Below are 17,849 nucleotides of genomic sequence, written 5' to 3'. Positions count from 1 at the left end.
TCAATCACTCAGCATAATTTATGAATGACTTTTATGTGTTTAGGTTATCAGGTTTGCATTATATGTATTACCCTTGATGTTTTATATACAATGTTCATGAGCAATTGTATTTTGAATTGTTCATTTGAATGCTCTTTTGCAGAATTATGATATGAATCTACCCAATATAATTACTGAAATTAAATGAATTAAAAACAAATATATTATTTAAATTTTTCTGAAGATATACCAATGCAAAAGGTTAAAACTGAAAAACAGTCTTACCCAAGGACAGTTGGAAAGTGGTCCATACCGATGTGCTGTACAAACAAAATATATGCAAGGCAAGCCAGTGACTCAGCTGCATACTTTTCATCTTCTTTAGAAATGTCTCCATCATCCGTCATGTGATTTATTCTTTCATGTTGAAGGAACACCGTGGATAGTGGTTCTCCTACAGATAGTAAAATACCCTAAAAAATAATTTTTACATAATAATATACTTATAGTGATTAAAATACATTTGTGAAAATTTATTTTTACTAGGAAATATTGTAAAAAATTAAAGCAAATTATGCTAGCCTTACTCAACCTATCACAAGAAATGAATAACAAAAGTTGCAAATTAATAAATTGTAACAGTTACCATACATATACAGTTATATTTCAGTCAGTCTTTTTAAATAGAAGGCCATTGCTTTATCAAATAATGACAACAGAATGCAGGACAGTAACAAACACTGATTTATATATTTAAAAAATGCATCAAATTATTTTCAAAAATATCAATTAAACACTGCACGTGTTTTAACAAATGTATGAAACTGTCAATACTGAATGTAGCTCTCCACATCACTTGCTGCAACAAATAGACTCAACATAAAATATATCAATTTCATTTTATATTAGACAACATTTCTACAAAGAATGAGACATGATTGTCAGAGATTTTCCTAAAAGGGGTTTATTTCAAAGAGCTTTCTGCAGAACAGTCAAACATTGAAAAAAACCGTGATGGGGAGGGGGCATGGCTGATGGCCATGTTTGGTCGTGCAACTTAGTGTTTTATGCGACTTTCTGCAGAGGTTGGGGTATGTGGGCTTGTTGTCTGGTGGTTACAGCATCGTGGCGACGGGAAGTACCCTTATTATACCCCCTGCATGGCACCCGTTCTTGTATTGATTATTTTTTTACTTGACAGACATTTCCCACACACACAACTCCAGAGGGTGATTTCTAGTCATTCTCCCAAAGCACTGACCGTTAGCAGATTGGCGGGTGGAGACAGAGGCCCCGGCCATTTAAATGCCTGGTGCTTACTAGCGGACTCCTTCAGTGAGTTTCTCCACGGCACCATTACCGAGTACATTAACTTTAATGACCGCTCAGTCCCTCCTCCGAACGAGCTTTGGGAAACCTTTAAAACGATCACATGAGGGGAGGAGCTGTGAGTGAGTGACTGCACCTTCCCGGCAGATGTGGCATACATTTCTTAATATTTCTCCAATCGTGTGTTAGGTTTATCATTTGACAATGTATTGATATAGAGAGTTATGAAATCTAAATACTAAGTAAAGCAGCTTTTTGTCATGTACACTCATGATTTCCTCAATTATAAAAACCTTGCAGTCATTCCAAGTTTAGCAAAGGGTAGCATGTTTTTCAAGCTCATGCCAAGTCACAAAAAAATGGAATCTGGAATAAAATGGATTCTACATTACAATACAGATAATGTCAGTGCACATGTAGTCGCGTTGCTGTAGTAAAAGGCATTCCCCCCTTTGCATCGAGCCACTGTGCTTTAATACCCGCACCCTATTATGGACGAGGGTGCTGAAGCAAAGAGGCGCACTGACTGTGCACCACAAAGAGGTGGCACACTGTAAGTACATCCCTTGAGGGCAGCCCTTTAAAAATGGGAAACAGGGTCCCATGGGCTCCCCTAGCACCTTCTCCAGGCAGGTGCAATCACTCACTGCACTTGCTTGCAAGGGGATCTCGGGCCCACTTGAAAGTGCAGGTTGGGTGGCACCTACACTGTGAAAGGTGTAGCAGCTGTTTAAAGCAGCTGCTCCATCTTACACCGATGTGCTGACCTCAAGGACCGCACAAGTTCGATCTGGGCTGGGGGGCAGAGCCGCGACAGTAATAGGGTGTACTGACCCAGTTTCCGCATGGTGCACCAATTTAAAGTTGTTTGAACCAATCTGAACTTATTTGTAGTTGCACTGCAGCAAAAACAGGGGAAGTGGCCCCTACTTAGAACACAGCAGACAGAAAGAGTCTACAGTCCTCCCCTCACATTTTACACGGTCAGTTGTTGCCTTAAGCCAAACCTTGATATTACTCATACCAAAGGAGCTAGATCTGCCCTGGACACTCGACTGGCTTCTTTTTCCTGAGCAGAAGCACCAGGCACTTGGAAGACAGCACCGCCATTAGCTTATACTCGCATAATGTGATGAGCAAGAACCTCAAGCCCACACTGCAGAGGCCAGATGTGCAAACAGTGTTTTCATGCAGAGAGGAACTTTGTGTCTAACCCTCTGTTTTCGAGTACAGGATGGCTGACACTCGGCATCAGAGGATTTCACAGATGCTCCTGAATCACAGATCCATATTCAACTTGCGCTTCTCCCAGAATGCATTTAAAACCAAATAAATGTGCATCAAAAAACATCAAATCTCATTCTAAAGCAGGAATTACTAAAATCCTTACATGATGCATTTATTTAATCTCGCTCCCTGGGACGGGCTTGTCTATAGGGGCAATCTGGCAGTGATAGAAGAGTTGTTATGATATCTCAGTATGTGGGGTAATATTCTGGTTGTTTGTGGGCCTGCTTTAGAGTCCGGTAAGCGTTTTATACAACTATTGTTTTCTACTACAAACCTTACCTGCAACAAGCACAAATGCATACTGTCGCCCACACACCTTTGCAAGACACGTACACTGCTTACCTTCAGAAGCGAACAAGATTTACAAATGTGGGCACTTTCTGGCTATGGGGGACGCTTTTATTTCGCGGCTCATGCCTGCTTCTGTCCCTGTCCGGCCCTGCTCGCTCTCATCATGAAAGAGTGTTCAATGTATTTCAAAGTGACATTTAAAAACCTCATAAATGGAGATTTGCCAGTGTCTGTTGAGAGCGGTTTGCATTATTTCATCAGCAAGGAGATGACGCTTGTGAAACAATATGCAGCCTCAAAAATAAAAGTATCAACTTAAGAATGAGGAAACTTTTCTTGATGAACCTAGTTATCAGCCGCAAGAAGGAAAATGTTTATATGCTGAAAAAATGCACGCACTAAAGGGAGGTAGAATCCTCCCAGCTGAAACATGCATGTCTTGTGCCGCTAACGATCACTAGCAACTACAGGCATAGAAGGGAAGAGTCTGGGAGGAGATGCTGCCTTGGCAGCTGGAAAAAAATATTAAGAAAAGAATTGACAATGCAAATTGTTCTGACATATGAATGAAAGTGCCCCTTGTGTCACTGATAGTGTTAGGCACTCAATAAGTCACCATAGATGTATTCTGTCACTCATTTGTGCACTCATGCAACCATTCATTGACTCATTCTTGCATTCACCCTGTGACACAATCGCAACAAAACCCACAAAACTCTACAAAATATGCACAACAAATTTAAAGAATACAAGTAGAAAAAGAAAACCTGCTGCCATCTAAACACGGTTGGCATATGCTTGCAATAATGAAAGAAGAAATATCAGCGGGTGTGTATGTTTCAGAGGCATTGTAAATAGTCTATCATTTTTTAAAGTTCCAGCATGGCCTCCACATTTAGAACCCAAGTGTTAGCCATCTTGGAATGTTAAAACAATAAAACACTTTAGACACCAGCATGCAACGTGAGATGCAGCTCAATGCAGGTTATATGAGCAGCAAGCAAGAGATATGGTAGCACTGACTGGAGAGTTGTTTAACATCTTAAGGAAAAATAAAGTAAAAAGTTCAGAAGCAAAAACCTGAAAGGGCAACTATAAAAGGAGAACATTTAAAATTGCAGTACTGGTCTAATGGCCCTAACAGTATAACACACTAATTTTCAATTGGATGTACATATGTGATCAGAAAATGCAGCCATTCACAAGGCAAGAGAGCCAACGACTGAAAAGGACTGAACCATTACACCATACAGTATGCTGTCAAGGATGGAAGCAGACTGAATGCCATTCAGACTGACCAATGGCAGGACAGAGCTGACCCAAAGGCCTTCTATGTGGCTATAAATATAAATGTAAGGATTTTATTTGTTACAAGATCGTGGCAAACAGCTCTGAAGACTAAGAAGAGATTCAAGCAAACATTACAGTGCAAATCTTCTCCCCTAAGGTTTGTCAGAGGCAGTTAATAACACCAAATTCCTTCCCTACAAATACAACGAGTGAGGTTTCATTTACCAAAATACCTATCTGTAGGATTTAAAACAGCAACAATAATCCACCTTTAAATGCCTATTGACTTTAACATTATAATTTGTACAGTCAATACGCCTGCCGTACTGTGTTTATCATAACTTTTTATACGCAACAGATCACCTCTATAGCATCGGAAATGTTTTCCAACTAAACCAATTTAGGCATTAGCTAGTATTATTGGCTTGTCACCATAACCAAATTAGACCTTCTAATATGGTTAAAAGCCTTCGTTCAATGCCATCATCAGGTATACCATAATAAAATTACAAATATGTAGCAAATGCAGTTGTCAAACCAATAAAAAATCCTTACTATTAGATCCTAATAAGGATTACAGAGGCAAATAATCTATGCCCATGTTTTGTTTGGGTGGGTCATCAACACCAAAACCCTTGCCTACTAAGTTAATCTGTGAGAATCTATGTAACAAAATACCAGCCTCAAGGCTTTAGCAGTGTGAGAACAATACACACTTAAAAGCCTTTTGCCCTTAATACATGTCCCTCACACTAAGTGAAAAGGAAAAAAAGGGAACCCTACTCACTGAGGAACCAGGGTGCGTACTTTATATAGGAAACAATGGTTCCATTGGAGCAATATATGTAGGTCATTAATTAGTACAAAACATAATATCAATAACAATTTAAGGGTTCAAAGGGGATATTCTAGCGAGAGAGACACACAGCTCATGACACCAAGGTTCATATTGTAGCTGAATTTGTATTGTTTTCAATGAAGTGTCCCAAGTGTATTATAAGCACCAAAAAACAAAACAACAGTTAAGTGACATCAAGTGAGATATATACAAGGTTTCTACAGAATGTATTTTTCAAGGAAAACGACCATTAGAGCGATAAATGTAACAGAATGTTTCAGCGACTATAAACATTCATAGACACTGTTTGTATGATTCGTTTCCATAGAGCGTCGAAGGCGTTTCGACCCGGAAGAGGATAGGGGTCTCGTCAGGAACAGGGGAATGGGGGACATCTGAAAGCTGAAAACAAAAGTGTTAGGACTTGACCACTATGTATTAGAAGAATTAGTAAAGGACCACTAGAGGGGCGTAATTATCTAAATCATGTCTGCTCCAACACTGGGTGAATTGTGCCAACCCTGTGTGAATAACCTTAGAGTAAAATACTCACAGTGAACCCAGCCGGGTTCTCTATCATGGTGTTTAAAATAGCGCGGGGGGAGAAAAGAGAAGGAAATAAGATAAGGAACCGGTACGAAAACCTGGTATGCAGTGCCTGGCAAGTGGTAGTACTTACCACTGAAAACAGTGAAGGAGCAGTCGATATTAGGCTGAACTGTTCGATGGCAAGGTACAGGAGGGAAACCCACGGTGGGGCTTGTAAGTGCGACCGCTGGCTGCCCGTCAATGTATGTATTCCGCAATTTGATGAAAACTACCAAGGACAATGCCTGTGGGAACATAATTGGTGTGCACCAAGTTAGCACTAGATCGGCACGTAATCACCCAAGGCACCGGGACTGAGGGATAGCACAATAGTGTATCTCACCTTAGGCACGGCGCTCAATGGCTGCTTACAGTCTGTCTGGATCGGACTGTTGAATCAGGAAATGGGAATCCCGCAGTGGTACAGCGCAAACGAGGAAATACCGTGCAGCGGGGTGTACTTGCGCAGGGAAAACAATGAGAGCGGCATGCTCGATCTTGTTTTTGGTGCGGGAGGGGGAGGGAGCACAGATGGAAAGGAAACAATGATGAGCTCGGGACGAGGCCATTACTGAGGCCCGGTAATTCACAGATAATGATCGACTATGTAAATTGTATTGATGGTAAGAACATTTCAAAAAGTACGAACACTGTACACAACGCATAATTCCAAGCCACAGGTGATACATGATGCTCTAGTGTGGAGCTCTGGACATCGGACCTCGTAAGGATGAGTAATACCACAGTTAGCAGTGCACTATTTCAATTCTGTTTACGTCATCAGCATTTTAAAAAAATCAGCATATTATTCAAACATTTTGGTAATACGTAATATATTGGTGTGCCGGTGGTAAGAAGGATGTGTACCTAGAAGTGAACAGTCATGTTTGTAACCAAATGTGTGGTACCCCGGCATTGGATATTTTACAACATTTGGTTAAGGTAATCCTGAAATGTACAGTCTATTAAATCACGTGCATACAACTTTTGTTATGGCAATTATTCATGGTTAGAGGTCATGAGCCAGAAAGCATGGGGACAAGGGGTACATTGAAAAGATCAAGGACTAGATGTGCAAGGTCTGTAGTTATGAATAGGCTCCTAGGTGAGGTGTACAGATCTTATGTGCAATGGATCGCTAACAGGTGTAAATAAAAGGAAAATAGCACATGCATAAACTGCATCCAGTGAAAGAGTCAGTGGTGGCTCCATGGAGGGGGTATAATGTGGCAACTGACTGGTTGGCCACATTAGACATTTCATCCTTATACACAAACATCCCACAATTTGAGAGCATCTAAGTTATAGAACAACTACTAGATACCAGACCTTGATCATTTACTGTTCCCACTTCATTTGTAATTGCATTACTTCGTGTGGCACTACAGACCAACTATTTCGTATCAGGTGGGCAATATACCAACAATGCTCTGGCACCAGCATGGGGGCAGTTTTCGCTCCAAACTTAGCGAATATTTACATGAATCATGTGGAACACACCTTTGCACTGAACAGCCTGAACCGCCAACACTCCAACATCAAATGTTGGCATAGATACATAGACAATATTTCTTTGGTCTGGAGTAGCAGTGAAGACAACTTCAAAGAATTTGTGACCTACTTGAATCAAATTCAAACACATCTGCCCTTCACTGCAACACTACACAAATCCACCATTGATTTTCTAGATCTGAATATTCAACACGCAAATGGCAAATTATTTACCTCACTACATAGGAAGCCTACCGAGAGGAACACATTGCTGTCCTACAAAAGTCAACATCCCAGAGCCCTCAGAGATGGTCCGCCTTTTGGCCAGTTCTTGCGTATGCGTCGTAACTGTGCACGAAAGGAGGACTATATGAAAGAAGCTGAATTACTGAAAAACAAACTATTGTTGAGGGGGTATCCCAACAAAATAGTCAAGAGATCATTCAAACGGGCATGGTACTGTCCGGGGGATGAATTAATCATTACCAAACCCAAAAAACAGGTGAACAAAATTGTTTGTGTCACCACTTTTGGTGTACACACCAATAAGATTCGCAGCCTTATTACCAAACACTGGCACATAATCAAGAGTATAGATCCCTCCATGGAATTCCCCCTATTTGCATACAAAAGGGCCAAGAATATGAAAGATCATCTGGTCAGATCTTCCACAGAGACCTCCAAGAGGAAAGGTGGAACATTGGAATCAGCTTGGGGTCTGTAATGACAGAGGTATGTGTACTGATTGGGTCGGTTATGACCGTTGCCCACCACCATCTCAGTATATGCTGCTGTCATCTGAACACGTATGATGTTCTTCTTTTTTACGACTTTTACCTCACCTGTTGGTAGGGTCTGCCTATCTATTTTGCCATGCTTTTATGCCTTCTTATATACTGCTTTTACTCTTTTTCGGGCCTAAAGGCCTATGCTCGAGCGATGCCATGTTCTTTTCTGACACCATCTTGCTGAGCGTCTTTAGGTGAAAGGCAATGTTTTAGTTTCAATGTGTTATTCGCTAGCAGTGAACCAGCAAGGAACGGTTCTTATCGGTGGAATGTGCTCTCTTCGTGCCGGAGCCATAACAAACGCTTGCCCAGCTGCTGTTGTGTGCCTGGTACGAGGAGGTACAGGAATTCTATAAGAACAGCAGGCGGGATCTTCTAGAAGCTTCGAGAGAGGGCTACAATCTATATTAGTGAAAGCGGTTCCAAGAAGGGGGAGTTGGTGAAATGCTGGTCTGATGGTTTTGGTGGTCTGGTGAAACATCACGGTTAAGACGTGCAGTCGTGTTTGTGGAACAGAGAGTCCTGACCCAACCAGATAGAGCGCGCAAATCGGACCCTTACTCAGCTTACAGATGCCTAATAATATGGTGAGGTGTTCCATGTATGTCTAATGTATGTCAGGTTCTATGTATATGTATGTGCTAATGTTTAGTTATTTCTTCTTCCTTGTCATTCCGTGATCATGTAATAAAGACCATTGGAATATGTAATTTGTCCTTACTCTTTGTGAAGGAAGGTCGGGCCCCTTTTTTACCAAGTTCTCACAGAGGGATGGGTTATTTCCCCTCTAATGGGTAATTGTAGATACGGAAGGGAAATCGGCTCCTAAGCAGGAGTGTCTAAATTGTTAGTAGACCAACCCAACATAGTGTAGGAGGTATGTACTGATTTTTCACCGGAAGGTGTTGCTCGTGCAGATGCGTGTTGATCGTCGGAAGACGTTGCTGATTCGCACCAGGGTGCGTTGCTCGAGTAGGTACTCGTTTATCGTCAGGAGACTTTGCTGATTCGTCGTAAGACGTTGCTGATTCGTCGGGAGACGTTGCTGATTCGTCGGGAGACGTTGCTGATTCGTTGGGAGACATTGCTGATTCGTCGGAAGACGTTGCTGATTCGTCGTAAGATGTTGCTGATTCGTCATAAGACGTTGCTGAATCTTCGTAAGATGTTGCTGATTTGTCGGGAGACGTTGCTGATTCGTCGAGAGACGTTGCTATACATACCCTCGGAGCCATGATCTATAGTGTCTTTAGTTGTTAATATTATTTATTTCTCAGACAGACATTCTAAAAGTGTGGTGTTTTAGGCACTCTGAGAAGGGACTGTGATGAGTAATGACTCCATAGCTTTTCATAACTGGCTATAACACGCGAAAGAAAGAAAAATAGCAGTCATTACATCTTGGCGTCGGACTCACAGGATCGTCGGGTGGAGAGTGTGTAGGGGAAATCGATGATATTTTGGCGTCGTGACAATTATAAAATTGAGGCTGAGTGAATTTCAAAGAAAAGCTAAATTATGTTTTCTAGGAAAACAAAATCTGAGTTTCAATTGCCTTTAGAGATTCCCGGTTGGGAATCAACTCCGTATGGAGTACTGGCTCATGAATGGGCTAATTCGACTGGTTTGAGTGAAAACTGGAATTTGTGTTTGCTTGAAGCTGAACCGGCTCAGCTGGTGTCATGTTTACAGAAAGTGCCGGTAGTGAAGGGAGAAGAGCTTCCTATATTAGGATGAAGGGGATGGATTTTACTAAACGCTTACAGATTAGTACATGAAAAATATGTGAAATTACAGCGCGAGTGTAAAGAATTTGAAAAACAATATGTGGAAGTAAAGAATGCTAACATGCTGTTAAGATGTCAGAACAAACTATTTGCAGACAAGTTAGAAACTTACTAGACTGTAGCAGAAAGAGCTGCGGTACGCATTGCTAAATATAAATACAGACATAGGAGAGGCAGAGTTAACAGCAGAAAGGTGCGTGTAGTTATTGCGAAGGCAGGGCTTGATTGGGATCCTGAAAAGTGGGATGGAAATATCTGGGACTCTTCTGAGTTTTCAGGATCAGGTGAAGAGGAAAATAACAGAGCAGAGCCTGTCAAAGCTTGAGACGAAGACAAATCAGAAGTGCGCAGGGAAGTGCAGGCGCAACCGATACATCGAACAAAGTTGCAGGCTGGTCTTGGTCATTCCCTAGGGGTGGCTCTTGAGAGCTTGGAGGACTTTACGCAACAAGAAATTAATGACATTCTAGACTGATTTTAGCAGAAATCTCGCGAGAGTATACTTACCTGGATGGTCCGAATTATTGATTTGGGTGCCGCAGGCATAATGTTAGATCGCGTGGATGCAGGAAAATTCTGCACGTTGAGTACAGACCCGACTGTTCAGGAACATTTTAGACGTTACGAAGACAAGGAGCAAGTTAGTCTGTTGCAACTGGCCGTGGCTGGTTGTAGTTATAAATATCCTACTGAATCAGACTGGCCGGCAAATGAGAAACCATGGTATACATTGAGAGATGCGACACAGAGATTAAAGGAAGAGGTGATGAAAACCTCTATATTTCTAGGGGTTGCACACAGATTAATGGAAGGATTGCTTAATACTTCTATTCGAAATAAGATCATTTGTACCGCTCCTCCTGCTTACAAGCAGGTAATGATGACACTGTTAATAAATCAGACAGATAACACACTAGCTGAGGTAATTGAAGCAGTTTGGGAGTTCGGCGAACTAGGAGAATGGATGAAAACAGAAAGACCATCTAGATCGGAAAACCGTACAGATAACAATCGATCAAGCAGACAAGATATGTTTTTTGCCTTCATTAAGGGCGGGGTGAATGCAGCGGAGATTGATGGTGTACCTACTGCTAAATTGTGGTATATGTTCCGAAAGCGAGGTTTAGACAAGAAGGAAGGGAGCAGAAAGTTAATAAACAGGACCATGACCGAAGAGATTCAGGTGGAAGCAGTGACGAGAGTTACCAAAGAGGAAGGAGAGACGAGTACTTGAATTATCGAAATAGACGGGAGAGGGAAGAATCTCCTAGATTCAGATCATTTCAAGAAAGAGAGAGAGAGAGAGAGAGGAGTATGTTGGCCGCAAAGATAAAAACGAAAGAGGTAGATCCTCAGAGTTCAGAATAAGAGATGGAACGAGAAAAATCTCTTGATCGGAAATCGCAATCTTGCAGGGGTGGAAGGAATCCATTTTATGAGGAAAAAGTGTATGATCAAGATGTACTACCTAAACGATATGAGAGTCTTTATCGTGATCTGTCTAGGGCATCTGACAAAGGTAAGACTGATTAGGAAATAGGTCAAGCTCCAGTACATATTTGGGCTCGTAAAGATTACAGACCATATGTAGATATAGAAATTTTTTGGAGGCATCGTAATGTGCAGCGGGCCCAAGCATTAGTAGATACAGGAGCGGAGGCCACTTTGATATATGGAAATCCCAAAAAATTCAAAGGACAGTATTTTACTATCACCGGATTGGGTGGTAAAGAGACCCCAGCAGTGCAAACGAACCTCCAGCTGAGAATAGGGAAAATACCAAAAAGAGAATATAGCGTGTTAGTGGTGCCCCTTTCTGAATACAAAATTGGAATTGACATTTTAAAAGGAATGATTTGACATTTGAATGGTGGTTATTATCAGTTTGGATTAAAGAATTATATTTCAACAAAACCCGTGAGAGTAGGACGTTTAACAATTCCTCCTGTGAAATTGCCCCAAGCGACTAAAGTTATTTCAATGAAACAGTATCGAATCCCAGGTGGTCATGATGAAATTAGTGCTACAATTCAAGACTTGATGGACGCAGGGGTTGTAATTCCGATTAATTCTGCTTGGAACAATACCGTATGGCCCATGTGCAAGTGTGATAATTCTTGGCGTATGACAGGTGATTACCGTGAGCTAAACAAGCATACAACTTCTTTAAGTGTTGCTGTGCCAGACCCTGTTACTTTAATAGAGAGAATCCAAAAACATCCAGGAACATGGTACGCAACTATTGACATTGCTAATGCTTTCTTTTCCATTCCTATTGCTCCCGAATGTTAGGTACAATTTAGTTTTACATGGAATGGCAGACAAATGACATTTCGGAGTGTGCCCCAGGGCTATTTACATAGTCCAACGATTTGTCACCGGCTGGTGGCAGAGCACTTGGATGAAGTGCCATTGAGTTCAGGAGTACAAATCTGTCATTATATCAATGACATTATGATTCAAGGTGAGACACAAGAACAAGTTCAACGTCAGCTAGATCAGATTGTACCTCATTTGCAGAGTAGAGGATGGGAGATTATTCCTGACAAATTGCAAGGTCCAGCGCAGAATGTAAAATTCTTAGGTATTCAATGGCATGAGGGAAATCGAGAAGTGATTCCACAAGTGAGACAAAAAATTAAAGAGTTTGCAGTACCACGGAATAAGAAAGACGCAGAAGTTCATTGGTTTGTTTTGGATTTTGGAGACAAAATATTCCTCATTTGAGGGGGGGCGTGGCTTGGGCGCCGATGGCGATGGTCGCCTGAGAGCTCGGCTCCGGGACTAAGCCCGGGATTATCCTGAAAATCGGAGGCTGCGGGGCGCCCCAGACCCCGCATTCTGCTGAGCGTGCTGACGATGACCTGCCGGGACCCCTAGTGAAGCTCGGACGAGGATTGCCCCGGAGTAAAACCGAAGTTTGCGGAGTTGCGGAGTGAGACCCAACATGGCGCCCGGACCCCTTTGTCCCCCGGGTCGAACCCATTGACTTGGAGAGGTGGCGCGGGCAGCGACTAGCGCCCGACTTCGCCATCCCCGGCTGTCCCGAGCACTGGACAATTACTGGATTGGACTTTTTGCAACGGATTTGCACTCGGTTGGATGGACGGGCGGATGCCCACGCTATAGAGGGCACCGGGAACGGACGCCCTGTGATTCAAGCGGTGGCCCGCCTCGCGACTCCGCAACTAGCTTCGCCTTCCTGGCCAGTGCACTTCCATGGGAGGCACGACACTCTGGCGCCACAGATCATCCGAGGGAGTTGGTGGCCCTCGCCCCGGGGCCATAGTGGGTGAGCGGGCCTGCCCGACCCGACGACGGTTGTCTCCGCCCCTTCATCGGTGCCCCCGGACGCCATGGCGTTGGCGTGAGCCGAAGCGACGGAGTCTCCTCAGGCCCTGGTGAAGGAGGTCGCCCGCACCCGAATTGAGGACAAGTACCCGGGAAGGTCGTGGTCGACACCTGCACGTGGAGACGCCTACTCCGGGACCCTCGCAGAGTGCCCCTGGAGGCATGGGGAAGCCTAGAGGAGCCAAGGGATCCACCCAGACCGCCTCGGACTCTGAAGCCCAGGACAAAGAGGAGCACGGGGACCCCAAAAGTTCTGGTGGCGCGCCGATGCAACACCAGTTCGACCGTGTCCTAGAGGCGATAGAGACTACGAGATCGGCCCTCCAACAGGACATTGCTCAGGTGGCGACGAGCCTGGGCCTCCTCAGAGCAGACCATGGAAAACTTTCAGACCGGGTCAAGGAGGTGGAGAGCACGGTGAAAACTTTGGAGCCGGCGCAGCGAACCTTGGCTGCGACGATGAAGGACGCCCTATCCCGAATTGCGACCCTGGAGCAAAGGGCGGAGGATGCAGAAGGCCGCAACAGAAGGAATAACATCCGAGTGGTGGGTCTGCCGGAAAAGATCGAGGATGGCGACATGGTCACATACTTGGAGACCTGGCTCCGGGACACGGTGGTCCCGGAAGGACTGTCCTCCTTCTACACTTTGGAGCGTGCCCACAGAGTCCCAGCACGGCCCCTACAACAGGGACGCACCCCGAGACCGGTGGTAGCGCGGCTGCTGCATTTTCGAGACAGGGACTTAATCCTCAATGCAGCCAGACACAATGGCCCGTTCAAGGTAGCGAACAGTCAGGTGAACATCTTCCCAGATTACACCTACGAGACTCAACGCAAGCGGTTCTCCTTCCTAGCGGTTAAGCGCGAGCTCAGGAGCGAGGGCATTCAGTATTCACTCCTCTACCCTGCAAGGCTCCGCATCATTGTCGATGACAAAACCCAGTTCTTCGACACCCCGGAGGATGTCTGTGTCTGGCTCGAGCTCTACAGGACAGGGAAAGATGGCTTTGGCTCCTCGTACCAACAAGCGGACGAGCCGGAACAAAGGCGGCGATCCAAGAGGGTCAGAAATCGCCGCGGCCGCACAGGAGGGCCCTCAACGGTGGAGACGTCATCGGAGCGGAGGGGAGTGCTGGAAGTACTGTCGGAGTTGTCGGGGGCACGGGATGCAGCCATCGAGGAGGAAGAAAACCCGGGTGCAGAGGGAGCACCATCGGACTCGGAGGACTCAGTGGCCGATAGCACCCATACACCGGTGATCACTCCGAAATCGGTGGAGGACCTTTTGGATGGACAAGGGTAACGGGGTATGCTGACTTGTTTTGGGTGGGGGCCCGGCGGGGGGGAGGCGGTTGCCGTCCTTTAAGGCTGACAAAAAAAAAAAAGGGAATGGGGTTGGGGGGCTTCTGCTCATGCCCGAGAAGTTTGTGGCACTGTTTGGGGCTTGTTATAGTCCTGGTGGCCTGAGCGACGAGGGCCCACTGCCTCCGCCCAGCCCGCACCTGGCCCATAAGGCCTTCCTACGGTGGCGACCATAGGATTAGTGGGGGTTCTTGGGTTGATGAAAGACGAGGTTTGGATGGGATCTAGGTGGTGCAGTTTGGGTCCTGTCCTGGGGTGGGTGGGTGGGGGTTTGGCTTGTTTTTGGGTCGGTTGGTTTTGGTTGGGGAAAATGGCCGCCATCAGCGCTGGGAGGATTGATGTCTTTTCTTTGTGGGGACCTGGATGGGGGGACGGTGCAAGAACAATCTGGGACAATGGCTGATGTTGCAACTTGAAATGTGTTACTTGGAACGTAAGGGGGCTCCACACTATGTCCAGGCGCCACAAGGTCCACGCTTATTTAGTGCGTAGGGGGGTGCAAATGGCGCTGCTGCAGGAAACTCATCTGAACAAGGCGGAAGGGGCGGCGCTTCAGCGTAGATGGCGGGGGCAGGTCTTTTCCACGTCGTACTCCGCTTATGCCAGGGGGGCGCTAATTTGGATCAGGGCAGGGGTCCCCTTCCAAGTCACGAGGACAGTGTTAGATCCAGAGGGGCGTTTCGTGGCCATCTCGGGCACTCTAGGGGGGAGGGACCTGAACGTTTGCTGTGTATACGCTCCTAATGTGGACCAGACTGCCTTCCTTTCCAGGTTATCGGGCTCGTTGGCCCACTTCTTCTCCGGGCCCCTCCTGCTTGGGGGGGACTTTAACTCCGTAGTGGATGTGGACATAGACCGCTCGCATCCCCCGCTTCCCGATTCCCCGGTCCGTCGCACGGCTAAGGGTCGTCAGGATTGGCAAACCCGTTGGGGTTTGACGGACATTTGGAGGGCGCATCACCCCGCGTCCAGGGATTATTCATATTTCTCGAGACTCCATGAGTTACATGTCAGACTGGATGGCTTTCTTGGATCGCCCGAACTGGTTTCGGCAGCGGTCCGATCGGAGTACTTAGCTAGGACCATCTCGGACCATAACCCCCTCCTGCTGGACCTTCGCTGGTTTCCCGGGGCACCGGCGGTGCCCACCTGGAAATTGCGACCCGAGATCCTCGAGGACAGTGTCTTCAAAGCGGATCTGGGGGAGAGAATATCGGATTATTTTGCATCCAACGGCGGCTCCGCGAGTACTAGGGCATTAGAATGGGATGCTTTTAAGGTAGTGGTGAGGGGGTACTGTATCTCTAAGAAGGTGGGCATGAGGCGTGTCATCCTGGCTGAATTAGACACAGCGGACCGGGAACTCCGCGAGCTTGAAATTCGCCGCCCCGGACACCCGGAATTGCAAGCACAAACGGCGGAGGCGAGGGAAAAAGTAGCGGCAGAGGTCGAACGGCTCCGCTGTTTTGATTACAAGGCCTATACGGTTCGGTCCATCGCGGAGGGTGACAGGTCGAGTGCGTTGTTGGCGTGGTTGGCCAACCCTACGCGCCAGTCCCAAACGACGACAAGTATGCGTGGGACGGACGGAACCGTGGTATGCACCCAACCGGAGATTCTTAGTTGCTTCCGGCATTACTATGAATGTTTATACCGCAGCCGCTCCACGCGCGACCCTGTCCGACTTGATGATTATCTTCGCCCACTAGAGCTCCGCACAGTAGAGCAGGACGTGGCGAAAACCCTGGGATCCGACATTGAATTAGGGGAGATCCGCTGGGCCATTAAACGAATGGCGAGAAACAAGACCCTGGGCCTGGATGGCTTACCAGTGGAGTTCTATGCAGCTTACGCTGACCTCCTGGCCCCTCGATTATTGGTGGTCTACAAGGAGGCGAAGAGGCTGGGGCGACTCCCGAGCTCGATGTGCGAGGCGTTGGTGGTTCCTCTCCTCAAGCCGGGCCGGGACTCATCAGACCCGGGATCCTACCGTCCCCTGTCGATGCTGACTGTGGACTACAAAATTCTGAGCAGCATCTTGGCATCGAGGTTGCTGGGACACATGAGTTCCCTGGTGCATGAGGATCAGGCCGGTTTCATCCCACGGCGGAACACGACTATGAATATTCGTAGGTTGTTCCGATTGCTAGAGGAACCATTTGTGGATGCCCCGTCCCCGGTTGTCTTGTCGGTGGACCTAGAGAAGGCATTTGATAGCCTGGAGTGGGACTACCTCTGCACGGTGTTACGGAGATTCGGCCTCGGGGAGGGATTTGTTGGATGGACCGCGGTTCTATATGCCTCTGCTTCGGCCAGGGTCCGAGCGGGCCCATTGATTTCATCGCGGTATCAGGTAGAACGAGGCACGCGGCAAGGGTGCTCGTTGTCCCCCCTTCTTTTTGCGCTGGCGGTCGAGCCGCTGGCACTGCACCTTCGATCGGGAGCCCACTATACGGGCTTGTGGTCGTCTACGGGCCCGCATTATGTCTCGCTATATGCGGACGACCTGTTGCTCTTCCTAGAGGACCCGATCGACGCTTTACGCGGAGCGGAGTTGGCGCTCACGGAGTTCGGAGAGGTTTCGGGCCTCCGAGTGAATTGGTCCAAGACCTGTCTTTTTCCGGTACGCAGGGGTACCCCCGCCCCTACGTTAAGTAGGGAAATTAGATGGGAGCCCGACTGCTTTAAGTACCTTGGGGTATTTGTCTACCACGACCAACCCGACCTCCTAGATGGGAACATTGCCCGCTGCATTCGAGCACTTCGAGGTTGCATGGACTTTTGGGCCACGCTGCCGCTTTCGGTAGCGGGACGTACCGCCCTGCTCAAAATGGTGGCGCTTCCCCGGTTATTATACTACTTCCGGACTCTACCGATCTGGGTCCCGCCGGCCACGTTTCGTCAGTTGCGCTCTATGGTGGTCGGATTCCTCTGGGGATCGGGCCGACGGCGGGTAGCCCTCAACACCTTGATGAGGCCGAAAGACGAGGGGGGGCTCGCTGTGCCGGACTTTGAAAAGTATTATCTGGCGGCGCAGCTCCAGACCTTCACCCAGGAGATCGCCAGGGAATTCCGGGGCCCGGAAGACGGAAGGGGGACGGGTATGGCTAGGCATGTTCTCTCCTTTATAGCGCTGCGACAACGTTTAGTCCTGCGGGACCTGTCGATGGAGGAGCGGACTGTCCGCCTGTGTTGGAATCGGGCTCACGCCCGAGGCCAACTGAGAACACCATATGCACCTGAAATACCGTTGGGGATGTTGACGGCCCTCCCCCACGGAGGGGATTGGTCACGTTTGGCGGCCTGGGAGGATTCCGGTTTACAGCTCGTTGGTGATCTGTACGAAGACGGGGCGCTCTTGTCCTTTCAGGATCTCATTGACCGCTTCGGGATCCCCCGGGGTGACTTTCTGCTGCACTCGGCCATTGTGCGGGCGACCCAGGCACACTGGGGGAGCGGGCAG

The 17,849-nt window shown here is 46.9% G+C and overlaps 1 protein-coding gene across 3 annotated transcripts in view; it reads right to left on the bottom strand.

The window, feature by feature from the left end:
- Positions 1–260: 260 nt before the first annotated feature.
- The window catches only part of LOC147659452 (glomulin-like), a 182,275-nt gene continuing 164,686 nt past the window's right edge, over positions 261–17,849 (bottom strand). For all 3 annotated transcript variants that reach the window (XM_086951748.1, XM_086951749.1, XM_086951750.1), the window contains one exon: positions 261–452. In XM_086951748.1, the coding sequence (XP_086807874.1) occupies positions 261–452 (192 nt within the window). The remainder of the gene's footprint in view (positions 453–17,849) is intronic.

The sequence above is a fragment of the Lissotriton vulgaris genome, unplaced genomic scaffold, assembly GCF_964263255.1.
Source record: "Lissotriton vulgaris unplaced genomic scaffold, aLisVul1.2 SCAFFOLD_2360, whole genome shotgun sequence".
NCBI lineage: Eukaryota > Metazoa > Chordata > Amphibia > Caudata > Salamandridae > Lissotriton > Lissotriton vulgaris.
The sequence above is the reverse complement of the archived record's forward strand: the minus strand, read 5'-3'. Positions and strand labels throughout refer to the sequence as shown.